Source organism: Protomyctophum parallelum, assembly GCF_964188405.1.
Source record: "Protomyctophum parallelum genome assembly, chromosome: 14".
NCBI lineage: Eukaryota > Metazoa > Chordata > Actinopteri > Myctophiformes > Myctophidae > Protomyctophum > Protomyctophum parallelum.
This window is the reverse complement of record NC_139709.1, coordinates 38,100,934-38,125,301: the sequence shown is the minus strand read 5'-3', so window position 1 is coordinate 38,125,301 and position 24,368 is coordinate 38,100,934. Positions and strand designations below refer to the sequence as shown.

Sequence of the window (24,368 nt, the reverse complement as noted above, 5' to 3'; positions counted from 1 at the left end):
ATAAACCCTGCAGGCATCTTCTGGGATGAGAAACGACCGCAAGATGTTAAAGGTATGTCTGTCTGTCTGTCTGTCACAACATTGTTGTTACAATATCAATTACAATCATTTTAAAGGAAAATATTCAGCAAAATTGTGTTGATCGAGATCGTGTTGAATTGACAATCCAATTATTTTGTTTTGTTTGAGTTCCAGGCAAATGTCTACTTCTCTTGGGTCTCGAACTAAAAAGTTTGGGAACCACTGTTATATTATATTATTTATGGTAGCCTATTATACTGTAGGCTATAGCCGTAGACATGATCAGTTGTTTCTTTTGCAGGCAGAGGAAGAGTTGAAAAAATCTCAGAAGGTGTTTGATGAATTAAATGTTGGTCTACAAGATGAACTACCCACTCTATGGGACAGGTGAGTTATAGGCCCTACACTACACTATACAGTACATACACTATACATGAATAGAAGATATATGCTGTCTCTTCTACAGGTGAGTGCTAATTCTGTACACTACACTAGTATAGACTAGAGCAGTGTTTTTCAACTGTTTTCATATCAAGGCCCATAATGGTTTTTGGCATTTAAGCCACGGACCACCATGACATTTAGCCTAAATTAAGTAGTGCAGATGCACAATAATTTTACTCTTAAGATCGTAATACCAAATGGATTTTGTTACCAACTCTCCATCATTTAGCTGCGGACCACCCTCAAGGATCACTGGTGGTCCCCAGACCACTGGTTGAAAACCACTGGACTAGGGAACCTAAGTCTGGCATCATTTACACATCCTACCTGGGTCAACGTTTTTTCCCCCATTCTGAATTCCCATAGACTTTTTTTTTAAATATTGCATCAAATAAGCACTGTGTTCCAAAAATAAATAAATGACCCCGCAGATTCACTCATACGGATTTGAAGAATCAACTGACGCTAAGAAAACGGTAATCTTACTGCCGCCGAATTGGTACAATTCGCCCATTCACGGACGTGTCCATTCCATGGCACGACCCTCCCATAGACATGCAAATGCATACGCCTTTGTGATCAAGCCAAGAACGCAAGGGAGCTACATTTGACACACTATACTGAAGGTATTTGATGCGTGATCAGCTGAGTATCCATGGCTCCAGGGGAAGGTTCAGCTTTTCGCCTGGCCAACTTGTAATTCCTGCATTCGCTACTGATTATTATTTTATAACATTTTATAATTGTAAAAATACCTGAAAATAGCACGCCGTCGTGAGCTTGTAGATCTGCTATTTTTACTGCTTTTGTGTGAAGTAGGGCTTCAATTCATGGAAAAGAAATAATAAAAAAAATAGGCTACTTAAAACATGAATGGTTTCTGCCCGACAGCAACAATACTACAACGACTGTTTCCCAAACAGTGGCTCAGGACCCATCGTTGGGTCACGGACTAATTTTTATGGGTGACGAGTACATTTCAAAACATAAATCTGCAAGCTTACAACGTGGCAAAATTTTTTCACTACTTTGCGACCAGGGAAATGTCTAATCTCTCGTTTGTTTCTCCAGGGATGGATATTTCCTGGCAGTTGATGCCACATAATTCACTCAATCTATCAATAAATTATGTTTGTTTGTTCAACTTTCAGCACGGTCATCATAGGTAATAGAAAACAAAAGACAGGTGACATTAAAAACACTGCATTATTCTGCTTATTAAAATAAAATAAAACCCTCATCATTAGACAACTCAAAAGACCAACAAGTATGTCTGGGGATGTCCCATCCCATTATCTAAGCTCAAATCAAATAACCGCATAGTCAAATCTAAACTCCAATATCCTCTACAATTTTATGAGTCAGCACACATGCATGTAATTATGAAAAAAGTATTATATCCCTATTAGCTTACTGTACAGTTACAGCAGCTACTCTTCCTGGGGTCAACAACATGCATACACACATACATACCATTCATACAACACTTTTGTACAGAGACACTAACTCAAACATGTCTAATACATTGAAGAATACATGAAGTACTACATGTAGCTCCACAGTACAATTTAATCTCAAAACATTATAGTGGGATGTATAGCTCATATACCCCTTTTTATTACATCTCTTTATTGACCTCTTTCTTGAAACTCACTTTTAGAATTAAACATTTAAATGCATTTTGAATTCCATGCCACCATAATTGCTCTGAAATTAACTGTTCTTTGTTTAACATTGGTTGAATTGGATGAACAAGACTCCTCTCTGACCCTCTGATGACTGCAGAGTAAAATATGAAGTATAACGTGATACAGTAACAGTGTTCTTGTGTCCGCAGTCGCGTGGGTTTCTACGTGGACACCTTCAAGAGCGTCACCAGCCTGGAGGCCAAGTTCCACCGGGAGATCTCTGTGGTGAGTGCACAGGGGTCAAAGGTTATTGGGTCAGGCTTAAAGGGGAATTCCACTCATGTTCAAGGGTTTCAAGGGGTTACATGTCAGCGGGTCACTGAAGGTCCATAGTGTAAAGATAAAGATAGTGCTACTCAATGCCGGGTCCGGGGATCACTAGTGGTCAAACTGTGTGAATGGACCCTTATGCGTTACATTCACTCATACACACACACACACAGTCACACACCTACGGTGGAGGAAACCATGCAAAGCACCATGGGGAGCAACACTTTGACACTAAAGCGGGATGCATAGCCTACACCAGTTTTAGGGGATACGTATCCTAGCCACCGCAGTGGTTAGTGAAAACCGAGAGGGGTGCAGGGGTGAGCGGTGAGTCGCTTATCACTGTGGCTCAGAGACGTCATGTTGTACTTTTACCAACCACCGCGGTGAGTAGGTTATAAGCTAAAATCACACCCGTGTGAACTGAGTGGTGCAACTCCCCCCTCCACCTCTCTCTCTCTCATTAGCAGACAACAGTGCAGCACTATACCTCTCTCTGTTTCTGGCACAACAGCGTTTCTACTGGTACTCATAGTCATATACTGGTGCTCATTAACCAACACAGACACACATAGGTGAACACAGGCATAGGTGAACACGGACATTGCTGTTCCTTTGAGTGGTTGCACCACTCAAAAACTAGAGTATGCGTGAGCCTTAACTCAGGGGGAGCTCGGGATCGGACTGGGAACCTTCTGGTTCCCAAGTGGCCGTTCTACCTCCTGAGCTAACCGGAAGCCTCACCTTAATACACGGTTCTGCCGACCGCTCGTGGGGCGGTTCTTGTAGTCTTGTATTTGTTTTACTGAGGATAAGGTTATAAATACGCTTATGTTTAGGCATAGTTTTACTGAGGTCAAGGTTAGGAATATGTTAGGTTCAGACATAGTTTATGTTTAGGACGAATACCAGGTAGAGACCGTTCCGATGTCTCCGGATTTGCGCCAGGTGTTTTGGGGGGATCGCTTTTGGTATTCTTTCGAAGACATTTGTAGAATCGTCATCAGGTCTTAACGGGTTAAACAAAGAGTTTCAACATCTAAAATGGAACATTGAACAGTGTTGTTCTACACCTAAAATGGAACATTGAACAGTGTTGTTAACTTGTTCTACATCTAAAATGCATTATTTCATACAGAAGGATGGTCTTCCTGCTTTTTTTGGTCACACCTGGGTCAAGCCTAAGCCTGACCGCATTGTGTCAACATTGTGTCGCCGTTCTTGTGTTTCCAGCTCTGTAAACAGCTGTATGAAGTCATGACCAAACTGGGGGAGCAGCATTCAGACAAGATGTTCACCATCCAAGGAGCACCCAGGTCAGCACCTAACTCTGTCCGTCTGTGATGTACAAGTTCTGATCGTTTCAGATATGTGTTATCGCAAAAACTTTCATAGCTTACCAAAAATAACAAACATTCATTATTAACATGGAATTATGTTCCAGCATCAGAATGCAGATATGAACGTATACGATCTAATACATGACCACAAAGTTCCCAGGACTTTTTTGTGTTATTTTAGCCTTAATGTCTGACTGTAAGCATGTGTTGTTTAAAAATGCTTATTATCAGTAAAGGTACTCGATTTGATCTTTTTACTAACTCACTGAAAACCCATTTCGTGGACATATTTGTGTCCTTCCACAGTGATTCAGGACCTCTCCGTCTGGCCAGAACCCCGTCGCCTCCGGATTACGACAGTTCACCAGAAACTCCAGACGCTGGTTTCAATCACATGCTGCGACCCGTCTCGCCTAGCCCACCCAGACCCAACTTACCCAAGTCCCCATCTCAGGTAAAATATGTCTCACCTGGCCCACCCATCTGGCCCAGACCCAAGTCCCCATCTTGGGTAAAATCTGTCTCACCCAAAATATGTATCACCTGGTCCACCCATCTGGCCCACCCATAACCAAATCCCCAAAGCAGGTACCTTTTCTCCCTCCCCCTGCCACTCATGTTATAGATAGTTGTGGTAAGTAATATGAATATTCATCACTGACGAACAGTTTTCCTCATGTTGAATGGTTTTATTATTCTTTTCCTTCCTGCTCGTTTGTTCTGTTGTGCTGCATGGTAAGTAAATATCACTAGAGTTGTAGTCACTCGTAGTGTTGTAAGTGCTAGTTGTGTTGTCTATAGCAGTGGGTCCGTGTACCCCCAGTGGTCCTTGAGGGGGTTGTTGAGAACCCCTAGTCTATAGAACATATTTAGAAAATTATAATGAATACAAACTTATTATTTTTTCTTTACTCTTATTGTAGTCTGTATAGGTCAACTTTATTAGTTTCCTTTGTTTGTGAGAGAAATAAATCCTCTGTTAGATGTACTTACCCATTATTTACTGTGTGTATTTCTTAAATATATTTCCTAAATTCTCTTAAACTTTGTGTACAGATGAAAAAGGGCCCCCCGATCCGTCCGCCCCCCATGGCGACCCCCACTAAGGAAGTGGCTCAGGAGCAGATCATTGATCTGTTTGGAGGAGAATTCCTGGCGGCTCCTCCTGTTTCTTCACAACCACAGGTCTGTTTAAAACCCCATGACCCCCCCCCCCCCACCCTCCACCCCACAAATGCACCCTCCACCCAGTGGCGTCAACTGCGGGCCGTGCGGGGGTGCTTGGTAGCTGGAGCACACCCCCAAGAAAATAGGAACACAATATAGTACCCCCTGAGCTCCCTTCCCCCATGACTAGGGTTTTGTCACGTAGGCACAAGACTCACACCTTTACGTGGGGTGGTAGGGGCTTGGGCCACTGGGGGGTGGGCATTGCCTGTTCCCTGTTCACTGAACAGGTATTCAAATGCTAATGTGGTGGCTTTTGTTTCAACCTGCCAGGTAGATTATTGATCATGATGAAATGTTGAAACAAGATGCTGAAACAAGTTAATGTGTTTGTTGTGAACTGAAATCGTACCACTGTGTTTATTAGCAAACTGTAAATAAAATACCAAACTTATACAGTTATAAGTATTCACCCCTGCCTCCACCCCAGAACCCCACCCACACCACAGGTCTGTTAAAAACCCCACACCCCACCCTCCACCCCAGAACCCCACCCACACCTCAGGTCTGTTTAAAACCCCAAACACCACCCATACCACAGGTCTGATTAAACCCCACGCCACCAAACCCTCCACCCAAAACAATTTAATGAACGGTTTCATCATTATTTCCCCTGCAGCCCAATGAAAGACCCGGGGAATCTCTCCTTGACCTGGACTTTGATGCTTTCCAACCAGATGACAGCGTTTCACCCATACCACAGGTAAACCTCTACCCATACCATAGCATACCACCTCATACACCAGAGTCAATTGAAAATTGAATGGTAGTCGTGGCAGAAGTTGAATGATACAGGAAGAGAGATATGAACATTCTAGAAAATGATCTAGCATGGGAGTGGATGGCAGGCGTTTTCAATCTTCAATCTGGGAAAAGAATCAGAGATAAATGCATTTTTCTAAATGTGATAAGATAAGATGGAGGTGGATGGCAGGCAAAATGTTCATTTCCAGTTGTATCCGTTGCTTAGCAACCTAAAACCATTCATATGTTGGCGAAGAGCACACTATCATAAACCACTGAAAAGACCACTTGAGAGATCTCCGTCATCGATGGTGAAGCGTTGGATTAGATTTCCGTCAACGTCAGGGAATGTGCATGTTGATTTGCTATTAAGGACCCCCTGGAACGCCCTCAATGACCCCTGGGGGTCCCCAGACTTCACTTTGAGAACCACTGTAAGTACTGATCAATAAAGAGCTGTACAGTGTACATTCATAGATATGAAGTCATATGACCCTGGTTTGAGAAAATGTCATACTTCATAGACAAATAATAATACAAAAATCATATTTTTAATGTAGTAAATGATACCCAGTTTGTTTTTGTTGCCTGAAACTTGACACATTATTTTCAATAATTTGTTTTTATGTGCTTGTTTTGCTCCAACAGACAGCCTTACCGTGGGACATGGGTGGGTGGGTGAGTCATCGGTTCTTTATTTCTTTCTTTCTACTTAATCTTAATGTGAATGAAGAAGCTAATTTATCAAACGTATACAACAAACGTCTCACAACCTTGTTTCTTCCTTTAGGGAAACACTCAACCTGCAGCGCAGCCTGTAAGTAACCTTCTTAATATACCACTGCCTTGTTAATCATATTGTTCTATACATTATAGCCATGTTCCTAGACATTATAATAATGTTTTTATGCATACATAATGATTCCAACTTATATAACAACAGTGCATAACAAGGACGACTCACCCATGTTCAACCTATCTTCGTATAACTGGTCCATGCTCATGATAACATGGTACCATTTATTTCTACTCGGTCTGTGTCTCATAGGGATGTTTTTTTTTTTTTTTTTACTGTATTAACGCAAGAATAATGGCATTGGCTGCCATTATAGCATGCTAACGTCCAGGAATAGAAAAGCTGCAGTTTATATTAGCCCTATCAATGATGTCACTGGTAGGCAGACCAAGTAATGACCTAAAATACAAGTTCAGAAACCTGCCTACTGGTGATACCTCAAATTGCTACACGACCTGTATATCCAGTCACAAACAATAAGTTGAAAGATAAAACTAAGTCTGATAATGATGTACCGTGCATGTTCACATCATAAGACAATTTTTGGACAAAATAAACAATTTTACACAGAGGCCCAGATGTCCAAGGTGCCCACCTATCCTGTATGTTCTCTGTTTGTATTGTTGCCTGTTTTGGTTTGGGGTCTATGGATGGAAACTAGCATTCTTGCTAAATCCGGTGTATTTTACACACCATGGTTTGTGTTGTGTTCATTAAATATTCACTGTCACTCCCAAATGTCCACAGTCCTCCTCCGAGACACAGACCGAGTATACAAAAATGGTACCATATTATAATGAGCATTAGTGAGTTATGAAGGTAGGTTGACAATGGGTGAAGTCGTCCTTTAAGACCAAAGACCAAACATTTTGAACTTCACTCTTTGTACTAACTTCAATCCTGCTGTTTTGTCTTCTCCTCACAATAAACAGGTTGTTTTTCAAATCTGCATGCACCACTATTGTGTATCTGTGTATGGGTCTTCAACAGGGGGCCTGTGACCCCTGGGGGTTGTCAAAGTTACTACAGTGGGGTTGCCAAATGTGTTAAGGAACTTGAACCTTAGCATTCCTATTCTGGAGGGAACGTTCACCAGAAATAGCAGATCTACAAGAGCTTGTAGATTGGCTGTTTTGGGGGAACAGGTTTGGTGTAGAGGGAAAAAAGAGCAAAATATAATACAGAGCCAAAGGTCAAGTTCACTAAGTATTGAGGGGTTAATTGGTTATGACAATACACATTAACACAAAAGTCAACATATTAATAGAAAAGATAAGGTGTAAACAAACATTTTTATTTTTAGATTTTAGCATTTACTATTCAAAAATATCAGACATACAATCTCACAGCCATTCATGCTGTGCCATCCTGCGAGATTGTATATCTGCTATTCTTTTTATTTTTTATCCCACGATTTTGCAACCCATTTTTTCACCCAGTGTCAACTTCCTCTGCCAACCTGGGGTTGCAGCGGACTGACCTCATGCTTCCTTCTAAGCATGAGGAGTCCAAGCTGCTTCTTTTCACCTGACTGGGGGGAGTTTCCCCGGTTGGATTTAGCATGTGGAAGGAACATGTTATTCCAACCAGTTCCTTTCCCCTCCATCAGGCGTCAGGCTGGCCAGGGGGAGGTAGTTTAGAGACCAGGATTACTGCATGTTTTTTGTGAGGGTACCTACCCTATAGGGGACACGGGGAGAACCTGCAAACTCCACACAGAAAGGCCCTTTCGCCAACCCCGTCTCGGGTATATCTGCTATTCTTGAACATTAAAAAAAAATCTTGAATGTGTTAAAGTTTGATTTACGAAAAACTACTGTAGAAGGCATTATTTTGGCCTCAGGTCTTAATGGGTTCATTTGTCTCATCCCAGCTAAGGGGTCCTAGGCCTGAAAAACGTTGAAGACCCCCGGTGTGTACTTAATACGAGTGTCTAACAGTGTGCAACACTAGTGTATAAGTTTATAACTGTGTATTCTTCATCTTGCTTGCATGCCCCCGCCCTGCAGTTGGACTCCGCTGGTGCTGTGAACTTTAACACTTCGTTTCCCGAGCAGGCCCCAGACGCCGGCTTTGTGGCGGACTGGTCGGCCGACTTCGGTGGCTCGGCCGCGGCGGCGGCTAACGGAGATTCCGCGGCTACCGCCACAGAGACGGCAGCGGGACAGGAGGACGCCACGGCTCAGGGCTGGCCAGCGGCGGGCGGCTGGGCAGACGAGGCCACCGCGGCAGCAGAGACACCCGCACAGGACGCAGAGGCTCCGTCCGGAGGAGACGAGGTTAGCGCCCGGGAACCGAACGTCCAATTTAACTCAGGGTCACATGATGAGACAGAGGAGGCAGGGGGGGCGAGGAGAGACTGGACACAGCAGGACGATTCGGGGGGAGACGAGGAGCGCAGGAAGTCCACCCCTGGACTGATGTTTACCAATGAGCACGGCGAAGAGATGGAGGACTCCACGGAGGACGGAGGAGACCAGTGGCGCGGGTCGCCCAGGTCTCCGGACGGCTCTGGGTCTGAGTATGAGAGCGCAGAGGAATGTGGCGCAGGCTGGGTGAGTGCAGATGACGAGCTGGCTCCCGAAGACTATGTTCCAGTGAACAGCGAAGCCGTCCAAGATGAGAAGCGTGATCCTGATTCAATGTTTGGAAGTGATGACTTCACAGCAGAAGGATCTTCAACAGGACAAGCCCTCACAGAGCACAGTTTGCCTTCACAGAATGAGGCAGGGGAACAACAAACAAGTATTCTAGTTGACCAAATGTCTTTAGCTCAGCAAGAAGCCCCACAACAGGTTACAGGTGATTTCGCCTCCGATCCCTTTGCTGAGAGTGCCGGCGGGTTCGCGTCCGATCCTTTTGGAGAGGTCGGAGGCACATTTCAAAGCGACCCTTTCGCAGAAACCCAAGGTGGAGTCGGCTTTGACAAAGATCCGTTTGCAGAAAGCCAAGGGGCAGGTATGGGAGAGTCGCTCGGACCTCAGGAGTCAGTTACATCCACCGATCCTCAGGCTGTGGTGGACGACTTCACCACAGATCCGTTTGCAGTAGCTGTGGCAGCGGGGACGGGATGGGCGGAGGACCCGTTCACCGGCGGCTTCCCAGATCCGTCGTCAAAGGCGGACACCTGGCAGGAAGTCACCGACAGCGGTGGCTTCTTCGCTGCAGATGCGGCACAGGCAGTTTTCCCCTCTTTCCCCGAAAATTCAGACATGTCCGAAGACGAGGCTGCAAACCGAAGATATGGAAAGTTGTACCAAGCGGAAGAGGTACCATTGCTTCCTCTCTCCACCTAGTGGAGTAGACTAGAGAAAAAGCAGAAACTCCTACTCCCTTTTGTACCTGCCTGTAGAATGAAGGAATAGTAAAAAATATAACAATAACAAAAATAAAACCCTAGGGTATAAATAAAGCTCAGGATCCTTTTTGTACCTGCCTGTAGAACCAAGAGCAGTATACAAATGAACCCCCAGGATCGTGCTTCTCAGCAGAACCCAGTCCTCTCCTCCTGTCTCTCCTGATACTTGCTGCCTATTCTTTTGTCCAGTTTTATGGAAAGCAATAGCAATTTCCATTGTGCATTACATTTTATATTGGCCTACTGACATATAAAATACTAATTTGTGTCTCTGTTCAAATAGGTGACCAATGCCTTCAATGGATTTTCACAGGCAAGTACATTTTCAGGGTAATCTTTCTAGCTATTAACCCTAATCCTATGATTAAGTTACAAAGTTGTTTTCATAAAACAGAGAAAACATATAGTTGCTGAGCTTGGCAGATTGACATATTGAGCCAAACATGAGTTGCTTCATGGAAAAATGCAATGTTCTGATGCAGAAAGAAAGATTATTTGTGCTCTGCTAATTTTACACACACACACACACACACACTGTATGTTGATATAATGTTATTTATGTCTTTGTATTTTGGAAACAGGATGCAGCTGCTTCATCATTTTTTGCTGATTTTGATAAGATAGTAAGTTGACAGTTTTACAGTATTTACGTGTCGTTATGCTTTCAAATGTGTTTTGATAAGTCTCATTATTATTACTATTGTGGGTGTTGGCTCCCTGGAAACACTACACCAGCACTTGGGTCTCAGTGGTCCGGTACCCTCATGGTTCCTCAAAGGGGTTTCAAATGGCCCCTTACGGGTGTGTAACTCTGAGAGTGCACGTACACTCTCAGTGTTATGGGGTCCTTTAAAAGTTTGAGAACCACTGTGCTACACATACAATGGAACAGAGCTTTGATTAGTCTACTATAAGTGGTAAGACCCGTGAAGGAAGTAAGGGATTTCCAATATGGCTGCTGTGCATAGAGCCAATAGAGCACCGAAGTCTGACGTCACTTTCAGTAGAGGGCGTCAGTCCCCAGGTTCATGTATTTTTTTAGTTGCATTGAAATCGCCATAGGAGGATTTTTAGATTGCTTCATATAAGAACTGTGTTTGAAAAATAAACATGTCATCCCGGCCGCTTCACTCATATGCATATGAAGAATCAACTGACTGAGAGAAAACGCTAATGTTACTGCTACTGAATTAGTTACATTTTCGCTAGAAGCAGACCATATATGAGTGACTGACTGTTGCAAACGATACAGAGACACCTCCCTGACAATAACGCCGAGACAGCTTGTTTATTTTTGGACCACAACGCTTATAGTAGACGATATTAAGATCACCCCATGTTATTCTCCATAGAGAAATTACTTCCGTGAACCAGGGGAATCGAAGGGATGAGCGAGTTACGTCAGGACTTCGGTGCTCTATTATGTTCATCATAAGTACTGGTTGTTTCACTTACTACTTTTGTTTTATGACATTGGTTAATTGGTATGGTGACAGACTGACAGTAATATAAGGATGAAAGTGATATGACACTTTCCATGAGTCAGCTGGAGTGATTCTTCTTGTTGTCTGTTTACAGAATGAGCCCAGCCCAGCTGTTGAAGGAACAGAAGTTGTCCCGCAGACAGAAGCTGAGGCTGTTCTAATCCCAGAGGAGGTCGGAGCGCCACCTGTAGGAGAGACGGCAGAGGACAAGCCTGCAGTGAGTGTTTGGAAGCAGCATGCTGAGCACAGTGCCAGTCAAACCAATGCCATGCTCTTTTAGTTGACATCCAAGAGTATATATTTTTGAGGGGCGCTAGTACATATAGTACATATTGAGGATTAAAGTGAGGGCAGAAAAGTGAAGAAGCCAAAAGTGATTGACCGGATTGACATTTGTGATGATTTGATTGGCTGAGCACGGAATATGATGTCTGATAAGAGAAGAAATGAAAAATCTGCACACCAATTAATGCTCCCAAAATATCTTTACTGAATGGTACCATTCAGTAAAGACATTTTGGGAGCATTAATTGGTGTGCAGATCTTCCATTTCTTCTCTATGACTTTATTTTGATCCAGCACCCAGCCTATAGGTATAGATGTGCGTGTCCTTTTTGACTGTTTGTTCAGCCTCCTCTACTACTTGATGATAAGAGCGCCCCTCACTTCACACAAGTGTGATTTATTTTTTATTATGCTTCTGGTTAGTCCATAAAATAAGTGATATTTTCAAGCTCTATAATGTGATAGTAACCGTTGCTATCAAGTGTATGTTCAGTAACAGGAGTCGCTCCCTGTTTCTCCAGCTCTTTAATAAATAGAAAATCAATTTTCAGGTGGGTTGAAACATTTAAGCAAATCAGGAGAGAGTAGCCATTTATCAGCTTCAAGTTTATAGTGTTCCACTTTTGTCTGCTCATTGTCTCCACCAGCCGAAGGCATGGGGAGAGTATGTTTTGCACTCCGTCCGTCCGTCCGTCCGTGTGTCCGTGTGTCCGTCCGTCCGTGACCAGCTAATCTCAGCCACCGTTAACCCGGTCGATGCCAAATTTTGCACACACACTCCCTGGATGCCAACCATGAACCTCTGCCCCAAACTTTCCAGAACGGCCTGTTATAGCGCCACCAGGAGGCCGCTTTGTGCAAAACACGTTTTTTCACAGTACACCTACAGATTTTGTCCAAACATCACGCAAATTAGTACACAGTCTCTCTAGAGCCATTCAACGAAACAGGTCTTTCAGATTTCTCGGACTCCATCCTGATTGGTTAAGATTGGCTTCCAAAGTTCACAGGAGTGCTCAGTTTCAAACAAAATGCTGCAAATCATGAACACATCGCGTGATTTCCCTGAAATTGTGCACGCACATTCCCACTAGGCACAGGACGAAATGCCACATGAACAATTTCAACTCAGCCTCAAGGTGGCGCTATAACTGGCCCAAAAGTGTTTTTACCTCTAACTGCACGGATCTGTGGATAACCTGGTGGAGACCTGTGCCCAGAAGGGCACTTTTTCTAGTTTATTTGTGTCATCATCAATTCCAATTTCACTTAATCTCTATTCTGTTTCTGTGCAAGTTCTCTCTCCTGATTCGATACTATTGGTATATCCCAACCTGGAAATGCAGTTTCTGTTTAATAAAGAGCAGGAGAGACGGGCAGACTCCTGTTACTGAACAAACTCTATAGCTAAATAGCATGAGCACTATCAGAATATGGATCTATTTAAAACAAATTTTATTTTAATACTCTGTTCGATACGTTTTGAGTAAGTACAACATGTAATTGTATTAGTTGGCATCTGCGCTATCACATTAGAATGTTTGTTTCAACGTTTTTTTTGTTGTGAGTAAATATAAAGCATATTTAATAACAGTGTTTGAAGATGTGATAAGTAAAAGGGATGTTATCTTTTATAGTCTACTGTCAGCTCTCCTGTGGAAGAAGCAGTGACTACACAAGGAGAAGAACAGAACCAGGTATATAATGAAACACAGCAGACGGTAAGAATACCGTAGAAGTTAAAAACAAACCAAAATAAGTAGTTAAAACCGGCAATAGTAGTAACAGCTAGGTATGTAACGATACACTCAACTCACGATACGATACGTATCAGTCACGATATGAGGTTCACGATATTTTAAACACAAATTAATTTTCCAGACAAATGACAGAAAAATCTTTTATTTATGATGTATCTTCCCCCATGAGCTTTTTCACAATTTCTATTTAACTACATTGCAAAAGTAGCATGACTTTTCATGTAAAATTACTTTGCTGTGCAACAACTGTAAACATCCTTTCTTATTTAGAACGTAGCTTGAGTTAACATGTAAAAAAAAAAGCTTTCTTTGATGGCATCTTAGGATAGATGTAGTGTTTGTAGACTTATTTGAGAGTGCAGAAACATAATTGCCTTCCTTGAGGTATTAATGACCCTAACCCTAACAACCATCACCTGGGCACAGTCACAGACACAGACAGCTCCCCTCTGCAGGCTCCCCTCTACTGAAAGAGACTGCATGGTCAGTCTCTCATTTCTCTCCAAAAGCACTTGCATAAGATGGAATATAAAGCTCACATTTCATACCGATACCAAAAATTTTCATTAAATCGATATAGATTTTGATTATATATATATATATATATATATATATCACCCATTCTTGAGATAAGGGACAAAACTTTTTTCAAACTGGATTTTTTTTTTTTTTAAGATACATTCAAATCAAATGGATGTATTTGTAGACACAGGTCTCAACTACCAATATTGAGAAGGAACAGGTTTTTCGCGTAACATTTCTTTCTAAAATGGGACATTTATGCACTTAATACCTGATTCATGTCAACTCCGTCAGACACACTAAAATATTTTTTAATTGAATTTGATAATTTCAACAATAATATAAAGTCCTCAGTTATCTTATACTGGCTTTCAGTAATCAAGTTAAGTAATACAATTATTTTAATATTGTTTTTTTCCAATATCACACTATTATGAAATATCCAATTTCTCAAATCCGTCATTTCAACCTCTATTTTCAATATTATAACATGAAAACCATGTAAAAAAAAAAAAAATCATCATTACGTATCATTTCAGTTGGTGTTTCAATACATATGCACAAAATATTTAACATCGAATTTTCTATTTCTTTGGAAATTAACAAAAACATCACAGGACGAACGTCTGACGGAGTTGACGAACATCTGACGGAGTTGACAAGTTTAACTGATTTAGGTTCTAGACCACCTAGGATCTTGATTCTGGTGACTAATCCCACATTTTCAAAGATGAGGAATACAGTGGTACTATTTATATTGGCCCTGTGACCATGGCAGCCATTTTCAAAATGGCCGCCACCTGCTGTTATTTTACAATAACTCAAGTTCTACACCACCTAGGATCTTGATGCTGGTGACTAATCATACATTTTCAAGGATGTGGGATACATTGGTACTATTTAGATTTGTCCTGTGACCATGGTAGACATTTTTTTAAATGGCCGCCAACTTTTTGTTATTTCCCAATAACTCAAGTTCTACACCACCTAGGATCTTGATTCTGGTGACTAATGCTACATTTTCAAGGAGGAGGAATACAGTTGTACTATTTAGATTTATCCTGTGACAATTGCAGCCATTTTCAAAAATGGTGGACCTGCTATTATTTTACCAATTTAGTCAGGGAATATTATCAGAATAATGTCAAATCTGTGATTACATTTCTTACCAAGAATTTTTTCACCAATGTGTTTGTAAAGGTGTCTACTAACATATCCCACATTGGTTTCTATTGAACCACCCTAGGGGCATTTTTGACAGCTGCTGAAAGTTGGGTACCATACCAAGTGGCTATGGCCAAACTAGGGAGTCTATGGCCAAACTAGGGGTCAAACCCCTTCGGCTAAATTCGGCCATATATCCACTGGCCCAAATGTGCTGACCTCATTTTGTGATGACGGCTATGGCCGTTTTCAGCCCAAGGAGTGTTCTTCGTGCATAGCTAATGCTTGGAATGCATTCAGAATCATGCAAACTCCCTAGTTTGACATGTCACATGCTACTTAAAGCATAATGAACCTTTTGCCTTATATAGGTTGTTGATGGTACCCCAACTTTCAGCGGATATGTTAGTAGACACCCTTCCAAACACATTGGTGAAGAAAATTCTTGATAAGGAATTTATTACCAGATTGTATTAATAATCCCCTGACTAACTCATCTTCTAGACCACCTAGATCCGACTTCACCAACAGAGACCCGATTGACACCTAAACAACAAGTTTGGACAGCCCCACCAATTAGTGTTACGGAAAATAGCAAGTGTCTACCCTAGGCCCAGAGGGAGACACAGAACTTTGATGCGGCTCAAATGTTGCACGACTCCTCAAAAAGCTGCCACCAGAGATGAGAGCTGAATTCTGCCGCACAATGCTCTGCGGCCCAGGAGCAACCAACACCATGTTGGAGTTCTCTGAGTGGTTGAAGCACGAGTCCTAGCCATATAGCCTGTGCAAAGGCAAACACCTTGAAGACCTGCTTGAGGTGAACAGTGAGCAGTGAACAGTGAGCGAAAGACTGAAGACAGAAGATCTGCCTTCAGGACTATCAGGCAGGATGTGCAGACACTGAAGGCATCAGTGTCGTTCTGTGTCCCCAGCATGTCAACCAAAGCAATGTTACCAAATCAAAGGAGCCTTCACCTCAAGTCACCTGGGGCTGGGTGAGCAATCGTATCCTGTATCTAGCCTCACAACTAAATACAGACACTTGGCCAGACTGCCGTTTGAAAGGGTCAAACCCTTCATCCTGATTGGGGAAGACCACCCCACCTAATCACACCAACCGAACAAGTGAGGTTGGGGCCTCCAGGTGGGCCAGCAGCCATCTGCACAAGACTGGGCTGGACCCTGCAGGAAAGCAATCTCCAGCCAAGACAATGTAAGTTGACTATAACAGAGCCCCAGAACACAGAGCTCATGAGAAGGATGGAGAAACACTGGCAGGAGGCCACCAAGATACAACGCCACACTGCAGTGGCCAGTGAAGTCAAACTGTGCGTCTTGTGTACCTGAAAGGGACAAGTCAAAGGCCAGAAAGCCCACCTCCTTTTAATGTCCTGTCAGTAGCAACTCAACCTGCAGCTGAAATAAGCCCTGACCCCTCCCAGAGAAAGTTCATCCTTGAAAATGTAATGATTAGTCACCAGAATCAAGATCCTTGGTGGTCTAAAACTTGAGTTATTGGTACAATAACAGCAGGTTGGTGGTCATTTTGAAAAACAATGGCCTCCATGGTCACAGGACAAATCTAAATAGTACCACTGTATTCCTCATCTTTTAAAAATGTATTATTAGTCGCCAGAATCAACATCCTAGGTGGTCTAAAACTTGAGTTATTGTAAAATAACAGCAGGTGGCGGCCATTTTGAAAAACAATGGCTGCCATGGTCACAGGACAAATCTAAATAGTACCAATGTATCCCACATCCTTGAAAATGTATGATTAGTCACCAGAATCAAGATCCTAGATGGTGTAGAACTTGAGTTATTGTAAAATAACAGCAGGTGGCGGCCATTTTGAAAAATGGCTGCCATGGTCACAGGGAAAATCTAAATTGTACCACTGTATCCCTCATCCTTGAAAATGTAGTCTTAGTCACCAGAATCAAGATCCTAGGTGGTGTAGAACTTGAGTTATTGTAAAATAACATCAGGTGGCGGCAATTTTGGAAAATGGCTGCCATGGTCACCACGAGACAAATCTGTGATGGCCCTATAGCCAAAAATGTTCCTTAAGGCATGCTCTAACTGTGTGCCAAATTAGAATACGTCCCATTATTCAAAAACTATAACTTTATTGTTTTAGGAACACTTTTGTCAACTCCATCAGATACATGTCAACTCCGTCAGACACAAAACCTGACGGAGTTGACGTCTGACGGAGTTGACAAAATGTCATTTGTTTTCATCTTAACCCTCTGTAGTACAATGTAGCCATTTTGTTTTTGCTTCATTTGTTAGCTAAACCTAACCCTAAACTAAAATAATAAACATTATTTTGGAATTCTTAACAAAGATCATAATAATGTCCTGACGGAGTTGACATGTAAAAGCTGTGACCACCCTGATATCAACATTGTTTGTTTAAAATATCAAACAATTGAATGCTTGTCAGACCAGGTGCTCCACTGTTGCAACAAATACAAACGGGACTTGGAAAAGGAGTCTTCAGGCTAAATCTGTCGACAATATTTTCTGATTAATTTAAGACTTTTAAAAAACCTGACGGAGTTGACGGGAGACGTGGGACACACATTTGATATGAGATAACTAATGGAAAAAATAAATTAAAATTATTGTGTATATTGTTTGCTATGTTGTTGACAATCTACTTTAATTTAGTATGTATATTTATGTGATTGTGACAGTATTAGACACTTTTTTAGCAGTTTGAAATTATGACCACTTGCTGGGGACAGGCTAAATACAGGCGTTTTTGGGTACAGTGCCTGCTTTTAACTAATTCAGATGGCATATGAAAACAATTATAATGAAATGAATGGCATAATAATGCACAACTGTATTACATGTAACTTTGCAAGTGCTTTTATTTTTATTAAATTAATTTATTTTTAACAATAATAAGGCTCTTATGTGTGGGACATGTTTTTTCCACTTTTGTCCCTCATCTCAAGAATGAGTGATATATATATCAAGATTTATATCGATATAAGATATATCGTTACATGCCTAGTGCCAGATAAGTAACCTAATACATTTGATTAAACCCTATGTTATTACTGCCACAGTATATTCTGAAAAATGGCTTTGACTTTACAAACAGTTGCAGTTGTTTAATCATGTCTCCATAAAATAGCTAGATGTCAGAAACCAAGTGACTTTCTTCCGAAACTAGATAAGCAAACCTAGAGATAAATCACAATCTATAGATGAATAAATAATAACAATAATACAGAATCACAGTGTAAGACCAGACTATTTCACTACAAAGCTACAGAACCAACTCCTTCCACATTCTGACAAAAATAATGACTCATGAATTAATTTAATTAATATCCATGACAAACAATACACACAAAGCTTTACATGCTGTATCTGCTAATGAATGTTGACTATAAACTACAGCACGCACACATGCTCACATTAACTGTGCCTGCTTCTCTCTGTGTTTAGATGCCCCCTGCTGGACACATGGACACAACACCTCCAAGAGAAGATACTCCCTGGGTAAATAAAGTGACACAATGGGCTCCAATCTCGTCGCCGCCATTACCCGAGACGCGGCCCGCAATTCAGCCGCTGCCCGAAAATTACGAATATAGGCACTTTCTCTGTCCCTTAATGGTATTTTGATCAAGCGTCACCCGCTATCTTTTTTGCCGACACCGGTATTTGCGCCTAGAGGTGTGGTCATGGGCGTGTTGGCACGCTTTCCCCTAAATTGCTATTTTGGTCACACACATTTGGGAAGACGATAGTGGAGTTTAAAACCACCCGTAACTTATACCCGTAAGCCGTGCCAAATTAGTTTGGTAGAGCGGCATGCGCTGTGTGCCTGCATGGAGATGTCCTTGGTGTAATGCTGCGTCATCTCTCCTTATTCTCCTACTGTATACGCAACCCTTTGTAATTCTCCTATAATCAGCAGAAGTGAGTGCCTGCCACTTCCTTGTGTCCATTCCATTGTGTTTATAATTGTATAGTCAAAGACGTTACTTATTTGGCGTGTGCCATGCATTGTGCGGCATGGGCGATTCCAATCCAATTGATTTAATCCAATGGGGGGTGGCGGAGCACAAGTGAGACTTCAAGGCAGCAACGCAACACTCTTCCATGGGCTATAGACAGTGCTATATTGCTTCATAGCTTTACAAACGGGCAATTTGTGCCATTTTAATAAAGCAATGTACCGGACGGAGTAACTTCTTCTACTACGGCATTTCCAGGTTTTGACTGTGCCGATACACTTGGATGCATTTTATTGCATGACAAAAATAGTGCATTTTAGAGAGAAGAGAGCTTTCAAGTTGTCCACAGTGTCCGCTCTGGCACCAATCATCTTGGCAGTAGAACGCTCCAGTAAATAAATATCAGAAAAGCAATTAAGCCAATTTCTCTTCAAGTTAACATCAATTGTTTTCTTAGCAGCAGTTGAGGCAGCTAATAATATGCGTTTGTCCTGAAAGGTTAATGCGATGTTTGGGTTATAACCAATGAGAAAGAGGGCTGATTGATGATGATGTAACGGAGTATTTTTCATCCTGTGTAGGAATCAGTTTCTGCTCCAGTGGAGAGACAGGTCAGCAATGCTGAGGAATCACCGGTAAATAAATGACTCCAATTGTCCGTTTACAATGAATACAAGAACACTCGCCCCAAAACACGCTTGCACGCCCTGGGTCTAATCCGGTGACCTCGGAGCGGTCGCCACCAGGTATTCTTATAAGCGTAACCTCAGTAAAACTATGCCTAAAACTAACATTATTCCTAAACATAACCTCAGTAAAACTATGCCTAAGCCTATATATTACCTTATTCCTAAACGTTTAACCTCAGTAAAACTATGCCTAAACCTAACCTTATTCCTAACCTTATCCTCAGTAAAACTATGCCTAAACCTATAACCTTATTCCTAAATTAACCTCAGTAAAACTATGCCTAAACCTGACCTTATTCCTAACCTTAACCTCAGTAAAACTATGCCTAAACCTGACCTTATTCCTATCCTTGACCTCAGTAAAACTATGCCTAAACCTGACCTTATTCCTATCCTTGACCTCAGTAAAACTATGCCTAAACCTGACCTTATTCCTAACCTTAACCTCAGTAAAACTATGCCTAAACCTGACCTTATTCCTATCCTTGACCTCAGTAAAACAAATATACAGTGCTAGAAGCGCAAGGGGGGGGAGTCCGTGAAAAAAAGGTGTGTTTTGGGACGAGCCTTAATTCCGGTAACCTTTACAATTAGACATTTAGCATAAAATTGTATCCAGAGTGACCTAGTTCAAGTGTTAATTGAACTGTAATCAATAAACCTTGTCTAATCCCATCACCACACCATCCAACCACTAACATATATGCTACCTTATCTCCCCAAGCCTCAGTCATCCAACCATTAACATTCATAATATGCTAGCTTATCATCAAACCACTAACAGTGTTATGGCCGGACGGTTCTGACACAGATCCAGTTAACGTGATAGTGTTGCTGACTCGTCTTTGCCTGTTTCAGACTGTGGCAGACAACAGTCAGTCTCCAAAAGAAGAGATTCTGGTAAATTGTTTTTTTATATTATGAATAGCATTGTAATAATTACGATAAAATCTCCATGTATATTCAGCTCTTTATAAACAGAGAATGCACATCAAAATGTATCACTTGCACTACATTTTACTAGGGCCTTCAAATACAGTAACAAACAGTTAGTGCCAGCGTGGGTGATTAGATTTATTTCTTGATCACCTCTTGTCTTGATTGTTTAAATAGACAAAAAAATAAAAATAAACAGCACGGAGGTACAGTAAAACATTTAAGCTTAACGGATAACACAAAAAAGTCCACAGGACTTATTTCCATTGTGGTCCTATGTAAAAGTCCCAAATACATTCCTGTTCAATGGAAGCCAGCGACATCTACCTATTTAATGGATACAAAAATAGAAAGAATATACCGTGGCAATAATAACGTATTGTTTAATCCCACTACCAGTATCAGAATTGGGTTGACATGATGGTTGCATCTTATCAGCACACATTTGCCTCCACACTTCCACAGACTACTCTGCCAAGGTTCTAGGCTTATTATCCCGCTCTCAATGTCTTCACATTTAATATAAAACGCATTATTCAGGCACATTTCAGCCACCTCTTTTGCCCAATAGGACCACTCTACGGTCTACGCAACGTCATCAAACAGTGACGCGCAGTCGCACACTCATAGACATGCCCCCTTTCTGAAACCAGCTCCTCGACACTCGCCCTACACACTTGCCCTCGATATGCGCGTTCACGCGAGGCTGCGCCATATTAAGTGTTGTCCGAAACCAAGCAGCCTTGAGTGGAAGTGGCTTATAAAGCCCTCAAGAGCGAGTCTGTGCCGATCTAGACTTGATTGCCTTGTGCAGCCCTGCTTTCTGTCCGCATGGAAACCGCGACCTACAAATGGAAGTACCACTACAAATAAATGATAAATAAACTCCTCCTAAACAATCTTCATCTAATGCAGAATAGTCAACGCTCCAACTGATGTTCACAAGGGCTCTTTATTTACCCCACCGTGAAAAACTATAAATGAAACCACACAAACACAATGATTTATAAACACCATGGATGTATATGTCATTTTTGACAGTCATGCTGTATTTCCTTTTTCCATATTAATGAAATCCACATGTCACACAAACATACACGATGCAATGCAATATATCTGTACAAACAAAATAACAGGTAACACAATTGCATGATTGTAACCATGGCAACGAATAGTGTCTGTTTCCTGTTTCTTCACAAGGAGGGAGAGTGTATCTCCAAACAGTTTTTTAAACCCAGCACCTTAATCAAGGGAACTTGATTCAGCTGGAGGGGCACTTCCTGACGAGGGAACCTCCCGAGAGCACTTCAAGTCAAGGGACTGGTTTCAGAAAGGGCCTAATAAAGGTAGACGCCAGGCAACGGGAGGCGATGGCGATGTGTGATTGCATTGGCAAGCTTTTACTGAGATTTCTTCCGAAACGGAAGAACGGTAGGCCAATCAGAGGCGCGTGCCTTCAGATTCCGCTTGACTTCCTCCTCCCGTTGGAGATAGGTCGCTCCAACGAACTGCAGCGACCATTGAGGCATCTATATGTTTTTGATATGCGCGCACCTATGGTAACATCATTCTGCAGGCCACACCACAGGATTCTATGTCACACTTCTTTTCCCCCTCCTTTTTCGTGGCACTAGAGCTTCTAGTCATATTTATTAGTTTACTATCTCTGGCAATTGTTCAAGTGTTGTTTAGCCATTTTCCACTCATCTTCTAATTATTTCCGCAGGCTTTTGTATTGACCTTATTCTTTGAGAAACGCATAGGCCTATGGGTATTTTGGGGAGTGAAAACAACACAGTGTACCATTGGAATTGCTAGGGAACGTACAAGTTGTTAAATTTTATGGGTTTATTTCGTCATCATAACACAATATGATGAAGTATAGTAGTCCAGGTAATTGCAACAACTAGCGATGTTATGAAAAATGGGACTGCCAAATATTTTTCCACGATTCTGCCAAACAAAGAATCATGTGAAGTTGATCCCCTTTCCCCTTTGTGCAGTCAGAAGAATATCCTACTTGTATCGTTGATCCACACTTGAACAGCGACACTGCAAAAGATATGCTGCCTCGCTTTGTAGTTTTGTGTCTTTTGCCGCTGCCAATGTGAACGCAGCATTAGCATGTGTTTTGTTGCTGTCGTCCAGGAGCAGATGGCCATTCCGTCGGTGGTGATCGAGCCGGCCTCCAGTAACGAAGGGGACGATGACAGGGACAACGACATCGTCTCTCCCACCATCACCGCCGTCATCAGCAGCTCCTCTGGGGGAACCTCGGGTCTGCCAGAGGGCTTCATGTACAAGGTCACCTGCAGTGTTGATTTTTGACAGCAGGTTTTGATTTGGTTTTAGTCGTAGTCTTTTTAATAAAATTCCACTTTCCAGATTTCCTTCTGAAATGTTTTAATCTAGTTTTAGTCGACTAAATATAAGATTTTGGTCGACTACATCTGCAGTTGATTTAGTCGACCACAAATTATTATGGCGGACGTTGATGGTGTTGTAATGCCTGATTTTGCACTTGGTTGCATGATGAAAATAGCTGATCTACAAGCTCATAACCCACCGCAGTTGCGAGCTTGTAGATCTGCTATTTTCAGAGTGCAGCCAAACATAAAGTTCTACTGGATCTACTGGATCTCATCTCCAGACTCCACTAGACTCTACCTAACATTTTTGTCTAATATGTGTTGACGCAATTGTACCAAATTGGCCAAATTGTCTATTATTACATAAGAAAGAGGCAAACATTATGAAAATAGCCGTTCTACAACCTCACAGTGCAGCTATTTTCACAATATTTATCTGTGGAACCGAACCGAGTCAAACTAAATATAATGCCTACAATTCCAAGTGCTTGTGGGGGTGGGCCGGGGGTCCCCAGTTCAAACATGACTATGTTGGGTGTCGTGGCCTGAAAAGTTTGGGAACGCTTGAGAGATTAGGCAACTACAGAGATGATTATGGTTTCAAGTGGACATAAACTAAATGTTTACTTAATTGTAGTACTGTGATTCTCCTCTAGGTGGAGACAATGCACGACTTTGAAGCCGCTAACTCTGATGAGTTGGACCTGAAGACAGGAAATATGGTTCTGGTCGTCCCAACATTACTGCTAGAGGATCAGGTGAGGATCAAGCTATTCGGACCCACGGGTGCCGTGCTGTGAGATTGTAGGATACATAGCCTACTATGTTTAGCTTTAGCTAAAATCTTATTTTCTTGGGGTTCCGCTATCACTAGATATTTTCAGATGGGGGGGGGGGGGGGCAAAAACATTTTGGGGTCCTTGTAGGGCTGGACACAACCAACATGGAGAAGCAGATAACAGTACTTTACCTCCCCACTCCGTCGAGGCACACAGAAACAAACAAGCCCTAATAACACCACTTTTAGTGAAAAACATTGCATGTTCTAATAATTACCGCAATGATCCTTAGACGGAGCAAAACAAAATGGACCACTGGCCGATTCATTGGTGGACTGGTATAGATAGAGCTCAGGAGGACTGAATTATGACGTATGGCATCTTTTGCTTTCCTTTGCCAGGATGCTGGCTGGCTCACGGGGATGAAAGAAACCGACTGGTTTGCACTGGGCTCGAGCGCCCAGAAAGGACTCTTCCCAGAGAACTTTACACAACGCGTGGAGTGA

General features: G+C 42.0%; 1 protein-coding gene across 1 annotated transcript in view; it reads left to right on the top strand.

The window, feature by feature from the left end:
* amph (amphiphysin) overlaps positions 1 to 24,368 on the top strand; it is a gene marked incomplete at both ends in the record, with an annotated part of 39,711 nt that extends 15,343 nt beyond the window's left edge. The window contains 16 exons of the mRNA XM_083782784.1: positions 14 to 52; positions 323 to 408; positions 2,303 to 2,378; positions 3,657 to 3,739; positions 4,070 to 4,217; positions 4,820 to 4,948; positions 5,610 to 5,693; positions 6,383 to 6,412; positions 6,525 to 6,551; positions 8,540 to 9,799; positions 11,467 to 11,589; positions 18,575 to 18,628; positions 20,637 to 20,678; positions 22,863 to 23,018; positions 23,740 to 23,841; positions 24,264 to 24,368. Coding sequence (XP_083638910.1) covers positions 14 to 52; positions 323 to 408; positions 2,303 to 2,378; positions 3,657 to 3,739; positions 4,070 to 4,217; positions 4,820 to 4,948; positions 5,610 to 5,693; positions 6,383 to 6,412; positions 6,525 to 6,551; positions 8,540 to 9,799; positions 11,467 to 11,589; positions 18,575 to 18,628; positions 20,637 to 20,678; positions 22,863 to 23,018; positions 23,740 to 23,841; positions 24,264 to 24,368 — 2,544 coding nt within the window. The remainder of the gene's footprint in view (positions 1 to 13; positions 53 to 322; positions 409 to 2,302; positions 2,379 to 3,656; positions 3,740 to 4,069; positions 4,218 to 4,819; positions 4,949 to 5,609; positions 5,694 to 6,382; positions 6,413 to 6,524; positions 6,552 to 8,539; positions 9,800 to 11,466; positions 11,590 to 18,574; positions 18,629 to 20,636; positions 20,679 to 22,862; positions 23,019 to 23,739; positions 23,842 to 24,263) is intronic.